Raw genomic sequence first — 20,051 nt, 5'->3', positions numbered from 1 at the left:
GAGAGCTCGGGGGTGGGGGGGGGGGAAGGGATTTGCGGGCCGACCGACCGAGGGGGGGAAAGAAACCCCTCCGTTCGAAACCGAAAGCGCTCCTGGGGCGGTGGGCGGGGAGGGCGGACGGTGGCCGGCCGGGGCCAAATTTGCCCGCCATGCGCGGCTTCGCCCTGGAGCAGCAGAAGCGCCTGGCCGCCAGCCTGGTCCGCGTCCTCGCGCTCTACCGGCCGCTGACCGACGCCTACGTCATCGTAAGCCCCTCCCCCTCCCGGCCCTCCCCTGCCCCCCCCCCCGTGGCCGGTGGTCCCCGCTGAGCCCCCCCCCCCCTCTCTCCCTCCCTCCCCCCCGCAGGAGTTCTTCAGCGACGGCCTCTGGGGGCTCCTGCCGGGCGGCTGGCAGGCGGCGCTGGGCGGGCTCTCCCCGCCGGAGGTGGCGGCGTTGCTGCTGCGGGGGGGCCGCCCGGCCGAGCTGTGGCCGCTCTCGCTGCTGGCCTTCCGCGCCGCCGCCCACGCCCTGCGCTTCCCCCGCCGCCCCTCCGCCGCCGCCCCCGAGCCCCCGCTGCCGCCCCGCTTCCGCCGGCACCTGCGGCCCAAGAAGCAGCACGAGGTCCGGCGGCTGGCGCAGGTGCGGGGGACGGGAGGGAGGGAGGGAGGGAGGGTGTGTGGGGGGGGCCTGGTCCGAAAGAGGCCCTGACCGTCCTCTGCCCGGCAGGTGCTGGAGCGGCTGAGCCAGCTGACCGGATGCCCACAGGTGGTGGACGTGGGCGCAGGGCAGGTGAGCCTCGGGGGGGGGGGGAGCGGCTCTGGACCCCCGTGTCCCTGGCATCCACCTCTCCTCCTCCTCCTCCCCCCACAGGGCCACCTCGCCCGCTTCCTGGCCTTCGGGCTGCGGCTGTCAGTCACGGCCGTGGAGGGAGACGCCCGGCTGGTCACTCAGGCTGCCAGGTTTGACCGGGCGCTGGCTCTGGAGCTGGAGAAAGAGCAGGCCAGGCGGCAGGTGAGGAAGGGAGGCGACTTCTGGCCTGGCACCGGCTGTGACCGAGACAGACTCCCCTGACTGTGGCCCTCCTGTCTCGCAGGAGCCAGACGCCCCCCCTGCCCAGGGGCCGAGCCACGTGGTGGGCTGGGTCACTCCGGACACTCGGTGGCCAGAGTTCGTGGAGCTGCTGCGCTCGGGGAAGGTTGCAGGAGGTGAGAGCTCATGGGCAGCCGCCGCCCGCCAGCCCCGCGAGCCGGGAGAAAGGGGGGCTGGAAAGGGAGGCGCAGACTGTGGGGGAGGAGATGGGCCCGAGTCCCTGGAGCAGAACCCACCAACCCACCTGCAAGGGCAGCTCCCGCAGGGGCCGCTTCTGCTCACCAGCCTGCATGCCTGCGGGGACCTCAGCGCCACCCTCCTCCGGCTCTTTGTGGCCTGTCCCCACATGGTGGGCATCACTTCGGTGTCCTGCTGCTACATGAAGCTGAGCACCGGGGAGGGCGCCCGGCCCGGCTACCCCCTGAGCGACTGGGTAGCTGCTCTGCCCGGGCACCAGCTCTCCTACAAGGCCCGGGAAGGGGCCTGCCACGCCATGGAGGACTACCTCCTGCGGCTGGAGCATGACAGCCCCTCGCTGAAGACCCACTGCTACAGGGCCAGGCTGGAGACCCTCATCCGGGCCATCGACCCCACCAAGAAACGCCTGGGGGTGCAGGCCATTCCCAAGGCCCACCAGATGACCTTTGAGCAGTGAGTGGGCCTCTTTCCGGGAACTGGAGGGGGGGGGGGCTTCCCCAGCCGGTGGGAGCGGTACCGCCCCTCCCGCCTGCCCCCGAATCCTCTGTTGGAGCAGCAAGTGCAGCCTTTCCTTCCGGGGCAGGTATGCCCGCCAGGGCCTGGAGCGTGTCGGGATGAGCCCCCGTGGGCCCCTGGAGCCAGCCTCTGCGGCCCAGCAGCGGCAGGTGGTGGTTTTCTTCAGCCTCGCTCACCTGCTGGCCCCCTTGGTGGAGACCCTTATTCTCCTTGACCGGATGATTTACCTGCAGGAGCAAGGTCAGCTGCACCTGGGGGTCCCAGCCGGAGGGAAGGCGGCATCCCACCCGGCGGCTCAAGAGGAATTCTCCTCTCCCGTTTCAAAATTGCCTCTTACTGTCTCTGCGCGGGCAGCTCCTTGGAGGAGAGGGAAGAGGGCAGAGCCCCAAGCTGGGGCTGGTTCTGTCTTTTCTGAGCCCAGAGGGCCCGGGGAGAGCCGTGCCAGGACCTGCCCCGAGCCCACTGCCTCTCTCTTGCCTCCCCCCAGGTTTCCCCTGCGCGCTGGTCCCTCTCTTTGACCCAGCACTGTCCGCCAGGAACCTGGTGCTGGTGGCGGCCAAGAAGGTGCCACCCTCCGACCTCTGGGGTCTGGCCGCAGGAGAGTGAGGAGGCTCCTGCCCTAGATGGGCCTTCTCAGTGTCTGATGCAGCCGCCGCCAAAGGACTTGGCCTCCCCTGGAGGGTCCGTTGCCGAGGAAGCCCCTGGACCAACCTGTTGGAGGAGGAGGAGAGAGCGGGCCAAAATGCCCACCTCTCTGTTGAGTGTCTGTAAGGACAGTACGCTTGTTGTTCTGTTAAGGGATATTTATTGTCTTTGCCTTTGATAAAAGACGGCCAGTGAACCCGCTCGTGTGAATGCAGAGCTTCTCTGACTCCTCCCTTCTTGGGGGTGGGGAGCAGAATCAGCAGCCTCAGTACCAATAAGACTTCCTCTGCCGCCGTGTCTCCACGATTCCCATCCGCTCCATAATTTCCTCTTGGAAGGTCTTCAAGGACGGGGTGTAGGTCTTCTCCAAGGCGTCCTTGGTGGAGGTGTCCTTTGGGCCATCTGAGTTGCCAAGGAACGGGGGCGGGAGAGCAAACAGCAATAGCGGTTAGACTTATATCCCGCTTCATAGGGCTTTCAGCCCTGTCTAAGCGGTTTACAGAGTCAGCATATCGCCCCCAACAACAATCCGGGTCCTCATTTCACCCACCTCGGAAGGATGGAAGGCTGAGTCAACCTTGAGCCGGTGAGATTAGAACCGCTGAAGTGGCCTGCAGTACTGCACTCTAACCACTGTGCCACCTCGGCTCAAAGTCTATTAAAAGCCACTTTTCAAGGTTCTAGTCCCCATGCTGCTTGAGAACAAGCCGGCCCCAGGGCAGGGCCTAGCAGAAGTTATCCCCCCCCCTGCTCATCCTCCCCCCTCCCTTGCTCAGCAGAGGAGCCTCTTACCGACCCACAGCTCCGGGACGATGCCGTCCTCCCTCTGCTCGACGGGTTTGGGGATGATGCGGCCAGTCCGGACGGAGACACGCACGCGCTCGCCCTGCTCTGTGTAGCGCCAGGCCACTTCAGTGGGCAGCCTGAGGCACCCGGGGGGGGGACCCCAAAGGGAGAGCAAGCGTTTATTTCAGGCAAGACCCACAGAAGGCCAATATTCAGCATCTCCCCCCCCCCCAGAGTGAAAAAAATAATATAAATCTTGACTTTTTTTAAAAAAACGGGGCCATCTGGCCAAGAGCCCCTCTGGCCGCCTCCCCTTCAAGGGCAACCCCCGTTTTCCCAGAGGAATGGTTTGATTTTGTCCTTTGGGGGGGCACCACTTCCCTGGAGAGTGACGGCAGGGGGGGAGAACAAAAGTCACCCCACAACTGGGTCCTCCAGGCGCCCAAGTGGCTTATGGCCCCCAAAGGGGTGAAGAGGGGGGGCAATCCAGCCTTACCTGTCGGTGGGGTCCACCAGGCCCACCTCCTTCAAGGGCAGCGGCTGCTCCCGGGCGAACATGGCCCTGCCTGCCACGGTGTCCGCGTAGTAGTAGCCCTGGGGGGGAGGAGAGCAGCACGGGGGAGCCTACAGCCCGGGATCTTGTGCCCACAAGGAAGGGCTTCTTCCCTAGAGGCCGAGCCCCCTCTACGCCCCCGCCCCGCTCGCCCCTTCTTACCATGTTGAGGCGGTCCAGCAGCACCGACTGCTGCTCCTTGTCCACCTGGATCACCTGGCTCTGCTTGCCGGCCTCCCGCCCGCTCAGGACCTGCACCTGCGGAGGGGGAAGGAAAGCGGCGGTTGGGTGGGGGGCTCCGAGGGGGAGGGCGGGGGTCGCCTGCCTCCCGAGGCTCCCAACTCACCGTGTCCCCGCGGAAGACCTGCCAGTCCTCCTCCGGGATGGCCGGCAGCACGGGCTTCTTCCTGCGGGCCGCCTTCCCCGCCCGGCCGAGCTCGGGGGCCCAGGGGGGCGCCAGCTTCTCCGCCATGGCCAGCAGCCGCGTCAGCCTCATGGCGCCTGCAAGGGGCGCAGGTTGGGGAAGGGGCTCCTTGCAACAGCCCCGCCTGCTGCAACCGGCGCCCGCCAGCCGCGCAGAGCCGTTGCACGGGGCGCCCGCCGCTCACCTCCTCCTCCGCCGCGCTTCCCGGCAGGGCGGGGCGAGCACGTGGGGCGGCCCGCGGTGCATCCTGGGATTTGCAGTCCTAGCAGGCGCAGAGCGTCAGTCTGGGGCTCCCGAGCCAGGAGCCTCTGCAAGCGCCCGCTTAGCGCATCCCATTCGCAGCGCCTCCTGGCTGCCAAGCGGGCGGGGGAGAGGCTGGCCTGGATGGCAGGGTGACAGCGGCTGGGCTGCATCGGGGCGCCCTTCCCTCCCCAGAATCCCCCAGTTGGCATTAACGTTGGGGTCCAAATCATGCTTTTTTTAATTTTCTTTTTACTGCTAGTGTGCAGCCAGTATGAGAATCTCCCTGTGAACCTTCCCGTTTTATTCTGAAATGTTTCGATTTCCGCATCGATTTTACTTTATTACAGAGCACTGGAGAAAATGCATTTCACAGAACAGCAGAATTGACAGTCCTCTTTAGCTGCAGGGCGCCTGACCCAGGGTCCCCCTCCCCAACTTGGGGCTCTCTCTGCAGTATTATTCACCCGGCCTTTGTCAAAGGAATGCAACCCCCCTCCCCCCTCGCCATTGGGGAAGTAGAAAAGTTGGGGAGCAGCGCTCAAAAAAAGAAAGGAAACACCCAGGATTTGTGTGATTAGAGACTGCAGATCTCTGTTTATGCTGCCCTCTGTGCTTCCAGGAGGCCCACCAGCCCCTCCGCCTCGCTTTCCTGGCCTCTCAGGCACCCCCGTTAGGCAAGGGGGGTGCGGGAGGGAAGTCCGGGTTGCAGGGGCTCCCCTGGGCCCTCGGCTCCTCCTGCTCCTCCTCCGGGTCCAGCTCTTGAGGTGGGACCTGAATGCCCAGCATGGTCTCCACGTGCCACAGCCTGGTCTTCACAGCCTGGAGGTGCTCCCGGAGGATCTTCATGGACTTCAGGCAATCGTGGCAGCTGCGAAGGTCCTGCCTGCCTGGAAGGAGAGAGCCCCGTGGGGGGAGAGCTGATGCCTGCGGAGGGGGTAAAATCTGGGCCCTTTCGGCTCAGAAGCACCCTCGCCCCCACCCCAAGGGAGGAGGAGCAGGGGAAGGCACCCCCCAACGTACGCTCTTGGAAGTGAGAAGACTGGAACTCATGGGCCGCTTGTAGCTCCTGAATCAGGGCCATGATCTCTGGGGTCACAGGAGCCAGAAGGGCAGGCTCCGGGGAAATGTCCTGCGGGGCCGACGGTTCAGGGACCAAGGGGTCGGCCTGGGCCTTGCCTTCTAGATCGCCTGCTGAGGGGAGGGGAGGTAGAATTAGCGTTGGCAGCTGTTCGGGAACCTGGGCTGGAGCTCACCGCTCTGGGGCTTACCATTTGCAGCCGCTGGGCCTGGTTGGGGCTGCAGCTGAAGGAGGCAACCTGGGAAACAGGAAAGGAAAGACACATGTCAGTGCAGGCTCTCCCCCCCCCCAACCCCCCCCAAGCTTCTGGTTCAAAACGGGGGTATCTCTGCAGAGCCCCCAAGGCCTCCTGGAGCTTCAAAGGAGCAAATCTCTTCCCCGAGTCTTCACTCACCTTCCCCTACGACCGCGTCCCTTTCAGCTTCGTCCGAGGTTTCCCTTTTGTCATCCTCGGAAAGCCTTCAAAAAACGAGCAGAGGGTGTGTGTGATGCCTTGCCCCGCAAAAAGACATCCACGGCAGCCGAGGACTCCGGAATATCCAGGGTATCCCAAGCCCGGTGTCTCCTTCCAGTACCAACATCTCCCTCATTTGCCCGGCCTTACATAGACCAGGTTTCCTCTGAGTTCCAGAGAACTCAGTTACTTACGGTCTGTTCTTCTCGTAGATGGATCTAGGAGGAGAAAAAAAGAAAAATCAGCTGCCAGGAAACTGGGCCCTCCAGCGCCCAGACAGAAACGCTGCCAATGGGAGCCGGCTCTCCTTCTAGGGGGCCCCTCGGGAGATGGTCAAAGGGGGCCGTGCTGATCTCCAGGGTTGCCCTGCTCCCGAGGCCAGATGGACACGGCTGTGCAAGGCTCACCCTGGCAATCTCCGGGCCTTTCCTGCCCAATTTGGCCTTACCTGCGGAGGTGCCGATTTAGGGAGAACCAGTTCTGCATCCTGAAGCCAGCTGAGCTGTCACCTCCGTTGGAATCCTCACCTGTCTCAAGGCAACGCAGACAGCTGGGTTCCGCCTCGGTTGTGAGGTCAGGGCCTACTTTGAAAGGCAACAGAAGGAGCACCTGGGGACAGGTGGAGCTGCCGGCGGCCAGGGAAACCAGAACTCTGCGCCACCCCTGGGAATCCCTCAGCTGCCGGCAGAGCAGCCCAGCAGCCCAGACGCTACTCGAATGTGACCCGTTATTATAAAGGCTCTTGTGAAGAGAGGAAATGCGTGTCTCTGTGTGTGAGAGAGAGGAGGGGGGAGTTTTCTATCAGGCTTCCCAAATGGACTTCGGCTTCCCCTCAAGGACTCGCCAGGGGACCGAAGTCGGGGCCAACGTTCATCTCATCCCTGCCTCGTCTTGGGGAGGGACCTAGAGGAGAACCGGGGACGGAGCCGGGCAACGAAGAGGCGCAACGGGGACCCCGAGTAGAGAGCTCCGTCCGGGGCGCCTTCCCCGCCGCTGCCCCTTTGCAAGGAAGGGGAGCCCGTGCCGGGCGAAGCGCGACGCCTTCCCGGCTGCCGTTCGGCCGCTTCTCCGCAGTGCGGTGCTGCTGCCTTGGAAGAGGAGGAGGAGAAAGAGGGCTTCCTCCGCCGCCTGCCAGGGACGCCCTCCTGGGGACCGAGCCAGGCTCCCCTGCGCTCCCTCGGGGGCAAGTGCGGCGGCGGCGGCGGCAGGAGGAGGGCGGGATGCCGGGCACCGCAGGCGGGGCGATGCCTAGGATGGGGGTCCCTGCTTAGGACGGGGGCTTGGGCGCTTCTGCCCCTTTCATCCCTCCAGCCAGAGGGAACGTTCGTCTCCTGCTTCAAGGGGCCAGTGCCGGGGGGGGGATGCGGGGAACGGCCGTAAGTGCGAGGACCGGGCGGCAAGCCCCTTTTCCCCTCCGGAGGCGCCGGATTCGCTCTCAGGACCCGGAGGCTGAAAAACAGCTGATATCCCAGGGCAAGAACCATATCGAGTTCCACGGTGTGGCGCAATATCAGGTGTTCAATTCCAGTCCTATGGAAAGTAAAGGACTGTTTGTGTTTCTATTCTTGCAATTGCAACTGAAGGCGCCTTTTCACTTTGTGGCTCCACGTGCAACGACTATAAAGTAAACTGAACCGGGCGACAATAGAGAGGAGGAGTAAGAGCGGCTCGTCCTGGCGGATCGGAAGTGACGCGCGCCTTCGCCCGTCCGGCCGCCTCCCCCCGGAAGCGGCGCGCGGTGAGTCAGGGCGTGTGGGCGGGCGCGCCGTCGACGAGGCGTTTCCGTTTCCGGTGGCTGGAGGTGGGCGAGGAGCGGCGGCGGCGGCGGCGGCGGAGCGACGGGAGGCAGCAGCAGAAGCGGCCGCGCAGCCCCGCAGGCCGCACCCCACCCACCCGCCCACGGAGCCCCAGCCGGCCGCCCGGCGGTCAGGTGAGCCCGGGAAGGGCGCGGCGGAGGGTCGGGCCTTCCCCGCTAGGCGGCCGGGGGGCGGCGGCGGCGGGGACTGCGGGGCCCATCCTCCCCTCCGGGCCACTCGCGCGAGCCCCATCATCCGCGCCCCGCGCAGGAGAGGGCGGGGGGGGGGCAGAGGGAGGGGATCCGCTCGGGCGGGCGGCGGGGGAGCTTCGGGCGCCGCAGAGTCCGCTTCCCGGGGCTCCCAGACCCCGCAGTCCCAGGGCGGCGCTTCCGGGGCCCCCGATCGGCCCTGCGCGCCGCCCGCCCAGAGAGCGGCAGGGAGGCTCCGGCACCGCTCTTCAGAGACGGGCGTGGCGGGGGCAAGGGAGACGACGGGGAGCCGCTCGGACGGGAAGCCTCCCTGACAGCGGCCGGCGGGGAGCCCTCCTTCCCTGGAAGCGGCGGAGGGATGTGTGCGGGGGGGGGGGAGTCCCTCCCTGTAGGGGCCTCTGGGCAGAAGCGCAGCTGGGACCCCGAGGAAAGTGGGGGGGGGCGTCCTTTCCCCAGCAAACCCATCCGTCCCCCCCCCGCCCCCCCCCCCAGGGGCAGCCGAGGAAACCCCCCTCCCTCCCCCCCACAGGTGTGTCTCTGGGGTCCCTTGTCCCCCCCCCCACAGGATGCCCAGTTGCCCTGTTTACACTGGGGAGCCCAACCGGGGCAGGGGGGGCGGTGGCCGTCCTGATAAAAGCAGCGGGGGGGGGATCCTGGGGGGAGCTTGGGGGGCAGGTGGCCGTTTCCTTGGGGGGAGGAAGCCTTGCTGGGAATCCCTGAGGCCCCCGGAGCTCACCCTGCTTTTCCTTCTTCCTTCCCTCGCAGGAGCAGAGACATGAAGGCCGGCTGCCCCATTGTGGAGAAACCGGAAGGAGGAGGAGGTGAGGCTTCCCTGCCTGTGGCAAAGGACTGGAGGACCAGCAGCTGCTTCTTCCCCGAGGGGGGCAGGGGGTCTCCCTCGGCAGAGCCTTTCCTCCCGGCCTTCCCCTGGGCTGCCAATCCCTGCTCTGGGGCTGGGAGGGGGCGCCCGGAGAGGGTGGCAGCGGCCGCTGTGCCCACCTTCTCTGGGGCCGCAGGTGGCCTGTCGCCTCCGCCACTCAGCTGGGCAAGGGGGCGGAGACGGTCGGCTTGCAGGGGTCCTGACTGCGGCCTCTGCCTCCCGGTCTGCCAGGCTACCATTTCCCTGACTGGGCCTACAAGACGGAATCCAGCCCGGGCTCCCGCCAGATCCAGCTCTGGCACTTCATCCTGGAGCTGTTGCAGAAGGAGGAGTTCCGGCACGTGATCGCCTGGCAGCAGGGAGAATACGGGGAATTTGTCATCAAGGACCCGGACGAGGTGGCCCGGCTGTGGGGCCGCAGGAAATGCAAACCCCAGATGAACTACGACAAGCTGAGCCGGGCTCTCCGGTGAGCGTGGGGCCCCCCGGAAACAACCCTTGGGCTGAAGATGGGGGGTTTGGGGGCGACCACTGACCCCCAAAAGGCCTGGGGAATGCCGGCAGTCTTGGCAGGAAGCACTCAGGGGAGATGGTTCTGCAAAGGCCCACCTGCCTTCCTCATTCGTTCACCCTCCCTGCCGTACCTGGGCTCCCACATCCCCGCGGGCTCCCCATAGTTTTGGAGGGCCCTCCTGTCCCAAAGATCCCGATTGGGGCTAGATTTCCTGCGCGGGTGGGTGGGTTTGTGTTGCCAAGGAGCCCCCCGTGTGGGGAAAAAAAACCTCCCAGGGTCTGAAATCCACTCTGGAAAGTGGCTGCCGTCCCCTGGCCGCCTTCTTGAGCTCTTCCCCCGTGCCTCACCCTTTGGGTTGGCAGAGCAACGGACTTGAGCCGGTGCCAAGCTGTGAGCGCTGGTGGCCCGGGTGGCACGTCCTTGGTTTTTCTTCCCAGGAAGCTGAGGCTTGGCTGAGCACCCTTGCCAGCCTTCTGCCCTCTGTCCCTTTCAAGGAGGTGTGACCTGTGTTTGCATATTGCAAATCTCTTAGTTCCTTCCTCCTTCCTTCCTTCCTTCTTCCTTCCTTCCTTCCTTCCTTCCTTCCTTCCTCTTTCTCTCTCTCTCTTTTTCTCTCTGTATCTCCCTCTCAATCTCTTTTTGTCTCTCTGTCTCTGTCTCTGTATCTCTCTCTGAGTGTGTGTACGGGGCAAAGGCCAGACAGAAGGGCTGCCACAGGGTCTCTCCCCTGCTACTCGTGCCCCCCCCCAAGGAGACTGATGGGTGTCTCTCCCCCCTCGGCAGGTACTACTACAACAAGCGCATCCTGCATAAGACGAAAGGCAAGAGGTTCACCTACAAGTTCAACTTCAACAAACTGGTGATGCCCAGCTACCCCTTCCTGAACATCCGCCCCACCGGTGAGCAGTCCGTGGGCCCCGGTTCTGCCAGGTGGGGGTTGTGGGGGGAGGCCTGGCGGGTTGGCCAGGGGAATATTCTCATTCATTCCGCCTGCGAGTGACCCTGGTTGGCCACCCTCCCGGGCTCTCCCTGCGGAGTGGGCTGGGCTGAGGAAGACGAGGGTCCGGCCTGAGGGAGCCTTTCCAGTTGAGGGCCCAGACAGCCCAGGAGGCGGATTCCAGCTGCTCCTTCAGCACCTGGGAATCGGGTGGAGGGCAGCTGGCCTCGGTTCTCCACCATCCCTAAAAGTTCTGGCTGAACACCTGACGGCCTGGCGTTTTCCCCAGCCGAAGGGCGGCTCTGGCCCCTTTCGCCAGGGGCTCCGACAGGCAGGGCCTCGTTTCCTGGGGCTGCCAGACCTGCCTGCTGCCATCACAGGGGCCCATCCCGTATTCCTCTGCAGGCCCCTTTTCCTCCCAGTGTTCGGCCACTGGCGGAGGAAGGGCTGGAGGCTTTTCCTGGGCTTGGGAAAAAGGCAGGCAAGGGAGACGCCCTCCCCAATGTGGGAACCAGCAGTAGCCGCCCCGGGCCAGGCAGAGGAGCTCCGGCCTCCTCGGCTGATGCTTCGGGCAGTGCTGCTGGGTGTGGCTGGGAAGAGGGCGAGCCCAGCGGCTTCCCAGGGTTCTGCCCCCCCAGGTGGACCTCCGGAGCCCTGGCTTTCCCCAAGGGCCCCTTGCAAGAGGCTGTGCTTCCCCAGGCCGCCACCCCTCGGCCCACCCGGGCAGGAGGGCCCCCCCCTTGGTCTTTGCTTCTTTCTGCCTGGCCGCTCGCCTGCTCTTTGGAGGGGGGGGGGTGTCCCAGGGCACAAGTGCCTGTTGCCAGGGAGGTCCGGCCACGTGATCCTCAGCCGAAAGCCGGGCCCCAAGAGCGGAGCAGGGCTGCACCCCCGTGGCCTGTACAAGCGCAGGAACAAGTCCGGGCAGTTGCTCACCCTGATTCCTCTCGGCCACGCCCTGCGCTCCCTCGGGCTGGAAGCTGCCCTGTGATTACAGCCTGTTTCCTTTCCTCTCGCCTGGGGAGGTGGAGGCCCCACCCTGCCAGGGAGGGAGGGAAGGAAAGGGCCAAGGTTGAGTCTCTGCTGCTGGAGGGGGGGGAACTGCAGGGCCATTTCTGCCCTCCCCCCCCTCCCTGGAGGGCAGAAGGATCTTCTCTGCCCTCTTCTCAGCCTGAGAACACCAAGAATCCAGCTCTGCCATCTGGGGGTGCGGAGGGGAAGGGGGCTGGCTCAAGACAGGCCTTGGCTGCAGCTGCGTTCTTTCAGATGGGAAGGGGTCTCTGAAGGGGCCCTTGGAGAAAGACCTCTCCCTAGATGGCAGCGGGGGGGGGGCTGGGCAGACCTCCTCCTGGACGTCTGGGCAGTGGGCACAGAAGGGTGGGCACTGCCTCCCCAGGCCTGGTTCTCCATCATTTCATTGCCCCAGAAGCCGCTTCTGGGGCACCCCAACTCACGAGAGCCCAATCCCACCTCTTGTGTTCCTGAGACCCCCCTCTGACTCCCCCTTCTCTCTTCCCTGCCAGGCGCCGTGCCACAAAGCGCCCCTCCGGTGCCCACGGCCTCCTCCCGCTTCCATTTCTCCCTGGAGGGCCAGTCGCCCAGCGAGGACTCCCAGCCGGGCTGCTTCTCGGCCAGAGCCCTGGGGCCGCCGGGCCAGGAGGCGCTCAGCAACGGCAGCGCAGACGAGAAGGCGTCTCCGGCGCTGGAGCTGGACGGGGGCTCTCCTGATTGGCACCGCAGGGTCGACCTTCTGGCCTCCTGCAACACGGCGGCCGCCCCGGGCACCGTCGGCCACCCGAAGCGCAAGCCGGACCTGGTGCTGCCCCTCTTCGGCCGGGGCGGCCTCTACCCAGACGCCCACAGCCCCTTTGCCGGGTCCCCCCTCCCTCCCCGCGGGGGGGTGCTCAACGTGCCCCTCTCCCCCGCCCTGTCGCTGACCCCCACCCTCTTCTCCTACAGCCCCTCCTCGGCCATGAGCCCCTTTGCGCCCGGCGGCAGCAGCTGCTTCTCCTTCAGCCCCGAGGAGATGAAGCACTACCTCCACTCCCAGGCCTGCTCCGTCTTCAACTACCACCTCAGCCCCCGGACCTTCCCCCGCTACCCGGGCCTCCTCCTCCCGCCCCTGGCCTGCCAGCCGCCCCACGAGGAGCAGCCCCCCTTCCCCATCAAGCTGCAGCCCCCGCCCGCCGGGCGCAAGCACCGGGAGCACCACGAGAGCGAGGGGGGCAGCGGGCCGCCTCCGTCGCCCCCCCGGATCAAGCTGGAGAGGCCCGCGGATGAGGAGCCTGGCGGCACCGACTCCCCGGAGAGAGTCCCGGCCGGGCGGGAGGAGAGCGAGGGCTCCGGCCCTCCACTGCGACGCCCAGAGCCGCCACGGGAGAAGAGGCTCTTCCTGCACCCGGCCGCCCCGGCTTGGCCGGGAGTCTCCCTGGCGCCCGTCCTGGCCAAGAAGCTGAAGCAGGAGGAAGGGGCCCCCGAGAAGCTCCCCGCGCAGGAGCCCGGGTGGGAGCCGGGGCCCCCAGAGAAGAGGGAGGATGCCCTCATGCCCCCCAAGCTGCGCCTGAAGCGTCGCTGGAACGGGGACCGGCTGGCGGAAGCCCCCGAGGAGACCCCCAGCGGGAAGCCCTCCTGGGCCGGCAGCCTGGACACACCCCACATCCTGCTGGCCCCCAAGGCTGCGGTGGATACTTAGGACGGGTGGGGGGGGGAGACAGGGTGGCTCCGAGGTGTCATGTAGCAAAGGTTTTCCTGGCTGGGGGGGCAGGCGGAGGGCGAGGAGGGCTTCACTAACTTGCGGGGTGGGGGGGTGGGGGTTGCTTTGTGTGTGTGTATGCGTGTGCATTGCAGGTGAAATGCAGTTTTTCATGTCCCGAGGGAGGGGGGCTCCTTGGCTTGCAAAGCCCCCTCCTCGGCCATTTCTGTGTGGCTGACGCAGCAGCAGCAGCAGCAGCGCCTCTGATGGGACCGCCCTCGGGGGTGGGGTGGGGATGGGGTTGATAGCCGCGGGGGGCTTGTCTGAATCTCTCGGGGGGCTTTCTGGATGGTCTCCCTTCCTGGTCAGAGCCGGACGGTGTTGTCAGTGGAAATTTGGGTGTGGGGGGGGCCTGGAACATTGCACTGTCTTTCAGTTTTGGAAGGGGGCGTTTTGGGAGGCGAGGGGGCTGCTGGTGCACTGGCTGGGCAGCCTTCAGAGACATGTTGGGGGGGGTGGAAATGTGGGGTGGGTGGGTTTCACCTTTTTTGACTGTAGAAGAAGAAGCCATGGGAAGTTCAGCTCTCGAGCTTTCAGGGATGGGGAGGGGAAGTGAAACGGAGACCCAGATGCCTTTAACGCAGCCCCGGCTTAACCCTAACCCCTCCCTGGTTCCGGTCTTTGGGGAGGGGGGTCCTAGACAGAGAGATTCCATGGCCCCTTTGCAAGAGAGGCTCTTGAATAGCTGGGGGGGGGTCTCCACAGGCTGGGAGCTCGGAGTGCTTGGCCCTCCTGGAAGCTCTTAACTGGGCGGGGGGGGGGCTGCCGAATCTTGAGGAAGGGGGGTTGGTGGCCTCAGTTGCACCAGGCTCTTTCCTGGGGGGGGACGACTTTGCAGCAGGCACAGTCTTAGTGGCCCCCCCGCCTTGCCAGAGCAGCTCAAGGATGCTGTGGAGATGGGAGGGGGCTCTAAATGAGGCTGCCCCTCTATTCTGTCCCTTGGAGACGTCTGTGGGGTTCGTGTTTGTAGCATGCAAAGAAAGCCATGGGGGGACTTCTTGGAGGAGGCGGGGGGGGGGGGACAGGAGGTCTCTGCTCTTAACGTGTGCAGGCGGGGCAGTGGGTGGGTCTGGGGTCCGGTGGGGAGCTCTGCCCCTTTGCTTCAGCTGCCCCCGTGCATGTCCAAGCCTTAGCGCCTTCCTGCTGCATGGGGTGAGGGGAGGGGGCCCCCGGAGGGAGGGAGGGGGCTGGCCGTGGGGGGGGCCAAAACTCAGGAACTGAAACGGGGAGGCCTTCTTTGACTGGGAGCTGCACTCTTTCCTTCTATTGAACCCAAGTGCCAGGAGGGGTAGGGGGGCCACGGGGTGGGGGCCGCCGGTGTACTCCGGGGAGAGGGAGGGCTGGGGATTGGAGCCCCTCCCCACCTTCTGCCCCTTGCAATCTGCCTGGGGGGTGGGGGGCTCTGAGAGCTGCGATGCCTGTTCAGGGATACAAGGGCCCAGCTCTGGGTGCTCCAGGGGGCTGGGGGTGAGAGCTTTCAAGCCCCAGGCGGGTGGGGGGCCGTGTGTTGGGGGGCAAGGAAGCCCCTTCCCCTGGCCAGCTGCGTTGGGGGTGCACCTGCCATCTCTTTGTGCCAAAAACTGAATCCGCTGCTCCAGCGTGGGGGGGGGGAGACACACACGTCGCGTCTGCCGCTAATTGAGGAAGCGTTTCGTACTTTGGGGAAATGGTTTTGATGTGTCGTAGCCATAGGAAACCTTAGGTGGGTTTTGGCCGTGGCCCCCCCTCCCTCGCCAGGCCATTGTAGTGGGGGGGGCTTTGGGGTGAAGGGGGCTCCTCAAGGCTGGGCAGACGCCCTCAGCAAGGGTATCTTCCGTGTGGGGAGGACTGAAGCAGCAGGGAAGCCAGCGTTGGGGGGCCGGAGGGAAAGACCCAGAAGCCCCCTCCCCATTGCGGGGGGTGGGGGGAGAGACAGAGGGGAAGACTTTACCTCGAGGGGGGTGGGCTGGGGGGGCTTCCCTTCTACCCCTGCTTTGCTCTGTCTCTTTCTTTTGCGCCTTAGGGGTGCGGGAGGACTTGGGGGGGGGAGAGGTCGGTCTTGGGTTCGAGGGGCCTCCCTTTAGGCTATTTTCTTAGGAAATAAAGTCGACTTTAGAGTGTTAAAAGTGGCAAAGTATTTACCGACCACTCACTCCTTCTGAAGAGAGAGGAAGCGTTTTCCCATAGGGACCCCCGGCCCCGGCTGCAGAACTGAACACAGTGGGGCAGCCGCTCCACAGCTTGAGGTATTTGTCCATGTGAAGCAGGATTAAAATTGTGTCTAAAAAAAAAATGTAAGTAGTCCTCATGCTTTTGTGCAGTGCCTTTAGACGTTCCACTTTCTATAAAGTCTTCAAAAAAAAAAACAACTTTGCATATATATTATATATATGATGTAATGTTATAGAAATATATGTATAATATACATATTTTTTTCCAGGGGTATCTGATAGCTCTGTATTTTGTTATGGAAGTTGATATGAGATATTTTACCTCAAATTTTAAGAAAAAAAAGTTAAATAAACCTTTTAAGTAAAGTCTGCTGGGCTTCCTTCCGTCTTTTGCTTCTGGGGAGGCCGAACGTTGGCATTGGCGTCGGTGGCACAAGGAGACTGCCGGGCAGAGGGGAGGGCAGGCGGCTGGGTCCCCCCCCTGTGAGCCGGGGAGGCTCTGATTCAGGCACGGGGAGGGCCTGGAGGACGGGTGGGTGGGCAGCCGCTCGGCTGCAAAGGTGGACCCTCAGCCACACCGGGGGGTCCCAGCTCAGCCACGCCATGGGGCATCTTTCCGCCCACTTCCAGGAGCTGCAGCGAGGAGGCTAAGGCCACGGGGGGGCCTGTTTGGAGGCCCTGGGCTTCCTTGGCGAGGGTTTTCCACCTCTGAAGGCAGCTCGGGTGAAGAGGCACCTTTGACCTGGGAGGTGACTCAGTCCGGCTGCACTGATTATCCCGGTCCCTTCCCTTCCGCCCCTCCCTCTTCCCTGGAGGGAGGGAGCTGCCCAGGGCGCCTGGGTATTCCCGCGTTGTTACCCGCTCCGTCCTGGCCACAGCTCCGGCCCTTGCTCCGTCCAGAGCTCGGCGTGTCCCTCTCAAAGGCCAGCCGGGGCAGAGCCTGCCGGGTGGTGATGGCAGGTCACCGCTTTGCCCCATGAAGGGAGGCGTGTGGGATGAGAAAACCCCGCCTGGGTTGCCTGTGATTCACGCGCTCTCCCTCCCCGGAGCGCCCCTTGGCAGGAGGGCAGGGAGCGGCTCCCTTTCAGCACGGCCTGCAGCGTCATGGAGCCTGTCGCCCAGGGAGTCACACGGGAGGCTCCCGGGCAGGTTGTGCCAAGGCGGGCAAAGATGGCAGCTGGGGAAACGCCACTCCGGCTCCCCACCTGTTTCTGGCGGCACCCTCCCTGGTTCCTTTCCCCCCTGCCTCCTTGGCTCCCTCCCTGGCGAGGCCCAAACCTTTGCAGACCCGGCTGCGGGTGGCAAGTCAGCTGCAACCCACTTCGTGTGCTTAGACAAAACTAGGATTCCCAGGCTCATCGTCCTGGCTCCGTGGCTCCTAAACGGCCTCCATGGAGGCTCCCATCAGCAGGGCGGCCTCTTCCCCTGCAGGCTGCAGCCAAGTAGGCCAAGAACACGAACCCGGAGCCTGTGTGAGGCAATGGAAACGGCCTCAGGCTCAGCTCCTCAAAGGCTTCCAAGCAGCCAGTTCCTCCTGTTCCTCCCAGTGGCTTCTGGGGCTTCTGCAGATACGTTAGAAGAACAGCGTTTCTCAACCTTGGCCACTTGAAGATGTCCGGACTTCAACTCCCAGAATTCCCCAGCCAGCGAATGCTGGCTGGGGAATTCTGGGAGTTGAAATCCGGACATCTTCAAGTGGCCAAGGTTGAGAAACACAGCGTTAGGAGCAGCCAGAAACCCTCCCTGGACGCTCTGTGTGTGTGTGTGTGTGTGTATCTCGGGAGCTCCAATTGCCTAGGGCCGGGGTGAAGCCCCTTCTTCCCCTCCAGATCCTGCGCCCCCCCCTCGTGGCTGTTACTTCTGCCTCGAGAAAACAGGGTGCCGAGCTGGGTTTATTGCTCAGAGGCTGTGTGCCCCAATGGGTAACGACCAACAGCTTCCACTGCTGCTGAAGCATGGAAAACAGGTGGCAGGCCCTGGGAATGGACCAACCCAGGGGGGGGGGTGAAACCCCAGCTCCCCCCTTTTCCTCCAAGGCACCTTTTGGCGAGACTCCGGCGCTGGCTCTCTCCTAGGCAGGATGTGGCACTTCCTGGAAACATCTTCCTTGCCACATCTTCAATCAGCCAAATTTCCTCCGCCTGCCAGTCTGGGGCACCGATTGTGTGCAGTGTTTTGGGGTTCCACCCTTCCCTGGATCGAGAGCCAGCTTCTCCCAGAAAATTGGTGGCCCGGGCAGATGGTGGCAAGCGTCTTCGGGCAATGCGGGATGAAGGTCCCAAAGGATGGCACCCTTTGAAAGGCCCCTATCCGGCTGCCTCTCCTCATCCGGGGGTTTTCCCGCTGGAGGATTCCGTTCTCAGCAGAGGCAACGGCCTCCCTTTGGGCTTGGCCAACAGGTGGGCACCTTAGATGCCCCTCCCTCAAAGCACATGTCCTCCTGGTAGGCCTCTGCCTCCCCCACAACCAGCCTGGGCAAATGTCTGCTGGGGAGTGTGGCTGGAACCTCTGGCTGGCCGTCACTGTTAGTTAATTCGTGTGTCCTCCTTAACTGGGTCAGCCCAGGACAGCCTGGGAAGCTAAGAAGCTGCACGGAAGGTGTAGAGGGTGGGGGGAGGGTCCCCCTCCCAGTTTCCTCAGCCCCCCCCCCCTCCTCCCCTTGGCCGCAGAGCCAGCATTGCGTCTCCCGCAATCAGCTTGATGAGACCGACGACGTAAGAGGTTTTGGACAAGCGGCCTCTTTGCTCAGCTCAGTGGCGCTAAGCAGATTGCGGGGGGGAGGGGGGATTTGGCCGATCGAGCGAGAGGCTGCGAGGCGATTCCAAGCTCTCCCTGCCTGCCAGCCAGGCCGGCTCAACTGGAATTCTGCTTGCAAGGAAAAACCTGCCCTTACGCAGGCGGAAACCACCTGTTGGAACCTGCCGGGTGCCCCAATCAGAGGCCCCGGGAAAGTGTGGAGCAAGAAGGAAGGAAGGAAGCCGGATCCATCTGAAAGGATCTCCACAGTGGATGTGGCTCTTTTGTGCCAGCGGCCCTTTCCCAGTTTGCCATGCCCACAGTTGCCGCCAGGCACGCCTCCAGCCTGCTCCCGTGCTTGGGGTGCCCACGGGGGCTCTTGCTCACCCCTTCCGTGCCCCAGAGGACCGACACAGGCAGCATATGCTCCGGTGCTGCTGGGGCATCCTTTTCATAGAGGGGGAGCCCTCCTTTCCTGGCTGGGGAAACGTTTTCTCCTGGAGGGAGGTAGAATTCGCCTCTCTCCATTCACTTGTGCCCAGTCTGGCTTCTAAAACCCTCCTTGTGGAAAGGAAATCGGATTCTGTCCTCTGCAGAGTTGCTGCCTTCGTCCCATCCTTCCCTTCTCGTTATTTCGTGTTTTATGTTTCAAGGGTTTAAACTTTAAAACCTTTGCATCTTCTCAGTTTGGAAAAGCGATCTGTAATGTAGCAACCGATTCTGGTTGGGGCTGTTATCCTGCCTTTCATCTTCCACATATGGCTTAACGATCTCGTGTTCTCTCTTGTATGTATTGCAACCCTCCGTGGCCCAGAGAGCCTTGAAGTGGGAAGGGAAAAAGGGGGCCAAGGGAAACGGGAGGACGGACCTGGGCTGGGAAAATAGAAACCGGAAGAATTTCTGGATTAAGAGCTTTAGTGAGCAGAGGCAGCGGAGCAGAGGGCAGCCCAGCTAGGAAGGAAGGGTCTCAGGCAATTTGGGGAAGGGGTTGTTTTATCTGAGCTGCTTCCCTGAGGCTTCCCCAGGCCCAACCAAATGCTCCTGGGTGGCTTTGCAAGCGGCTCAAAGTGGCCCTCGGGGGCCCTTCCATTTGCCCTCATGTCAAGCTACCTCCTGCTGCGCCAGATGCCTTGTGGGGAGGTCCTCCTGGGAGCCCCCTCTCTCCCAGGCTCCTGCTGGGGGACAGGTAAGGGGGCGAGGGCAAAGGCCTGCCCTGGGGAAGGGGCTTCAGGAAGAGCAGCTTGGGAACCGCCCTGGCCCTTCCTGGCTGGGTGTACAAGCCGAATCCTGCCCGGCCAGCCTGCCCTACTTCGGCCCTCCTCTCTGCCAGGGTCAGACGGGAGATGGGACATCCAGGGGACAGGAGAGCGGCTGGTTCCTGCTACGGCCAGGGGGGGGGGCTGTGTGCCGGGAGGGGGGCATCCTCTCCAGCGCTGCTAAAAGGTAGAGAGGCTCCTGAGCCAGCTGGTTAATTCTAGGCAGGAGGAGTCCTAATTTAAACAGCGTGAAGCATCTCATGAGGGCCGTGGAACAATTGGAGGGCGTTGGAATTATGGTATATTTCAGAAATGGTCAATTAACGGGAAATAGCATGGCGGAAGGCCTCTCCCTCTGCCTGGGCCTTGCAAAAGGAGGAGGAGGAGGAGGAGGAGGAGGAGGAGGGTGCTAGCCCCACCAGCTCTGAGGCCGAATCTCCTGCCCGGAGGGGTCCCATCAAGAGCCACCCCCCCAGGGGCCCTTCCTGCACTTCTGAAAGGAGGAGCCTTCGGTCGGCCGCTGTTATTTGCTCTTCGGAAAGGCCGATCGCGGAGGCTGCTCAGCAGCTGAAGGATTTCAGCCTCTCGGGCAGCCTTGGCTCCACTCCAGCGCAGGCACCAGCCGAACTCACCTCTGAGCAAACAGGCTTAGTTTATTATTAATGAATTAACTTTGTACCCAGGTAAGAACGATTGTTCTGAGGAGAGGAAAGTTTTGCCGTCCCTCTGGCTGCCTTCGCTCCCTCCCGAGTGATCAGAAGGGAGAGTCCTTGGGGGCCTGGCTGCTCCTCCCTCCCGGCCTTCTGCACCTTTACACCCCCCCCTTCTCTGATCTTCCCCCCCCCCCCGGACACCCCAC

General features: G+C 63.8%; 3 protein-coding genes across 5 annotated transcripts; 2 read left to right on the top strand and 1 right to left on the bottom strand.

Moving 5' to 3' along the window:
• The first annotated feature begins 2 nt into the window (after window positions 1-2).
• On the top strand, window positions 3-2,623 carry RRNAD1 (ribosomal RNA adenine dimethylase domain containing 1). Of its 2 annotated transcripts, XM_032233886.1 has the most exons (7): window positions 3-245; window positions 346-618; window positions 706-768; window positions 850-990; window positions 1,073-1,719; window positions 1,850-2,022; window positions 2,270-2,623. In XM_032233886.1, the coding sequence occupies exons 1-7, from the start codon at window positions 150-152 to the stop codon at window positions 2,386-2,388; spliced, it is 1,512 nt and encodes a 503-aa protein (XP_032089777.1). In that variant the 5' UTR covers window positions 3-149; the 3' UTR covers window positions 2,389-2,623. The 2 variants fall into 2 exon arrangements, with proteins under 2 accessions (XP_032089777.1, XP_032089776.1); XM_032233885.1 differs by lacking the exon at window positions 346-618 and having other exon boundaries at window positions 51-245.
• Window positions 2,556-4,618, bottom strand: MRPL24 (mitochondrial ribosomal protein L24). Its single transcript, XM_032233895.1, has 6 exons — window positions 4,375-4,618; window positions 4,113-4,267; window positions 3,929-4,024; window positions 3,710-3,807; window positions 3,220-3,350; window positions 2,556-2,829 (listed from the first exon to the last, which is right to left on the bottom strand). Exons 1-6 carry the CDS (start codon window positions 4,601-4,603, stop codon window positions 2,693-2,695), a joined length of 846 nt encoding a protein of 281 aa, XP_032089786.1. The 5' UTR covers window positions 4,604-4,618; the 3' UTR covers window positions 2,556-2,692.
• Window positions 4,619-7,616: 2,998 nt separating this feature from the next.
• LOC116519822 (ETS translocation variant 3-like) lies at window positions 7,617-15,534 on the top strand. 2 transcript variants are annotated; one of them, XM_032233876.1, is made up of 5 exons: window positions 7,617-7,703; window positions 8,736-8,791; window positions 9,082-9,319; window positions 10,148-10,263; window positions 11,822-15,534. In XM_032233876.1, exons 2-5 carry the CDS (start codon window positions 8,746-8,748, stop codon window positions 12,988-12,990), a joined length of 1,569 nt encoding a protein of 522 aa, XP_032089767.1. In that variant the 5' UTR covers window positions 7,617-7,703; window positions 8,736-8,745; the 3' UTR covers window positions 12,991-15,534. The 2 variants fall into 2 exon arrangements, with proteins under 2 accessions (XP_032089767.1, XP_032089766.1); XM_032233875.1 differs by lacking the exon at window positions 7,617-7,703 and adding an exon at window positions 7,818-7,895.
• Window positions 15,535-20,051: the final 4,517 nt, after the last annotated feature.

This window comes from Thamnophis elegans, chromosome 17 (genome assembly GCF_009769535.1).
Source record: "Thamnophis elegans isolate rThaEle1 chromosome 17, rThaEle1.pri, whole genome shotgun sequence".
NCBI classification, from domain to species: domain Eukaryota; kingdom Metazoa; phylum Chordata; class Lepidosauria; order Squamata; family Colubridae; genus Thamnophis; species Thamnophis elegans.
This window is presented reverse-complemented; position numbering and strand designations above follow the sequence as displayed.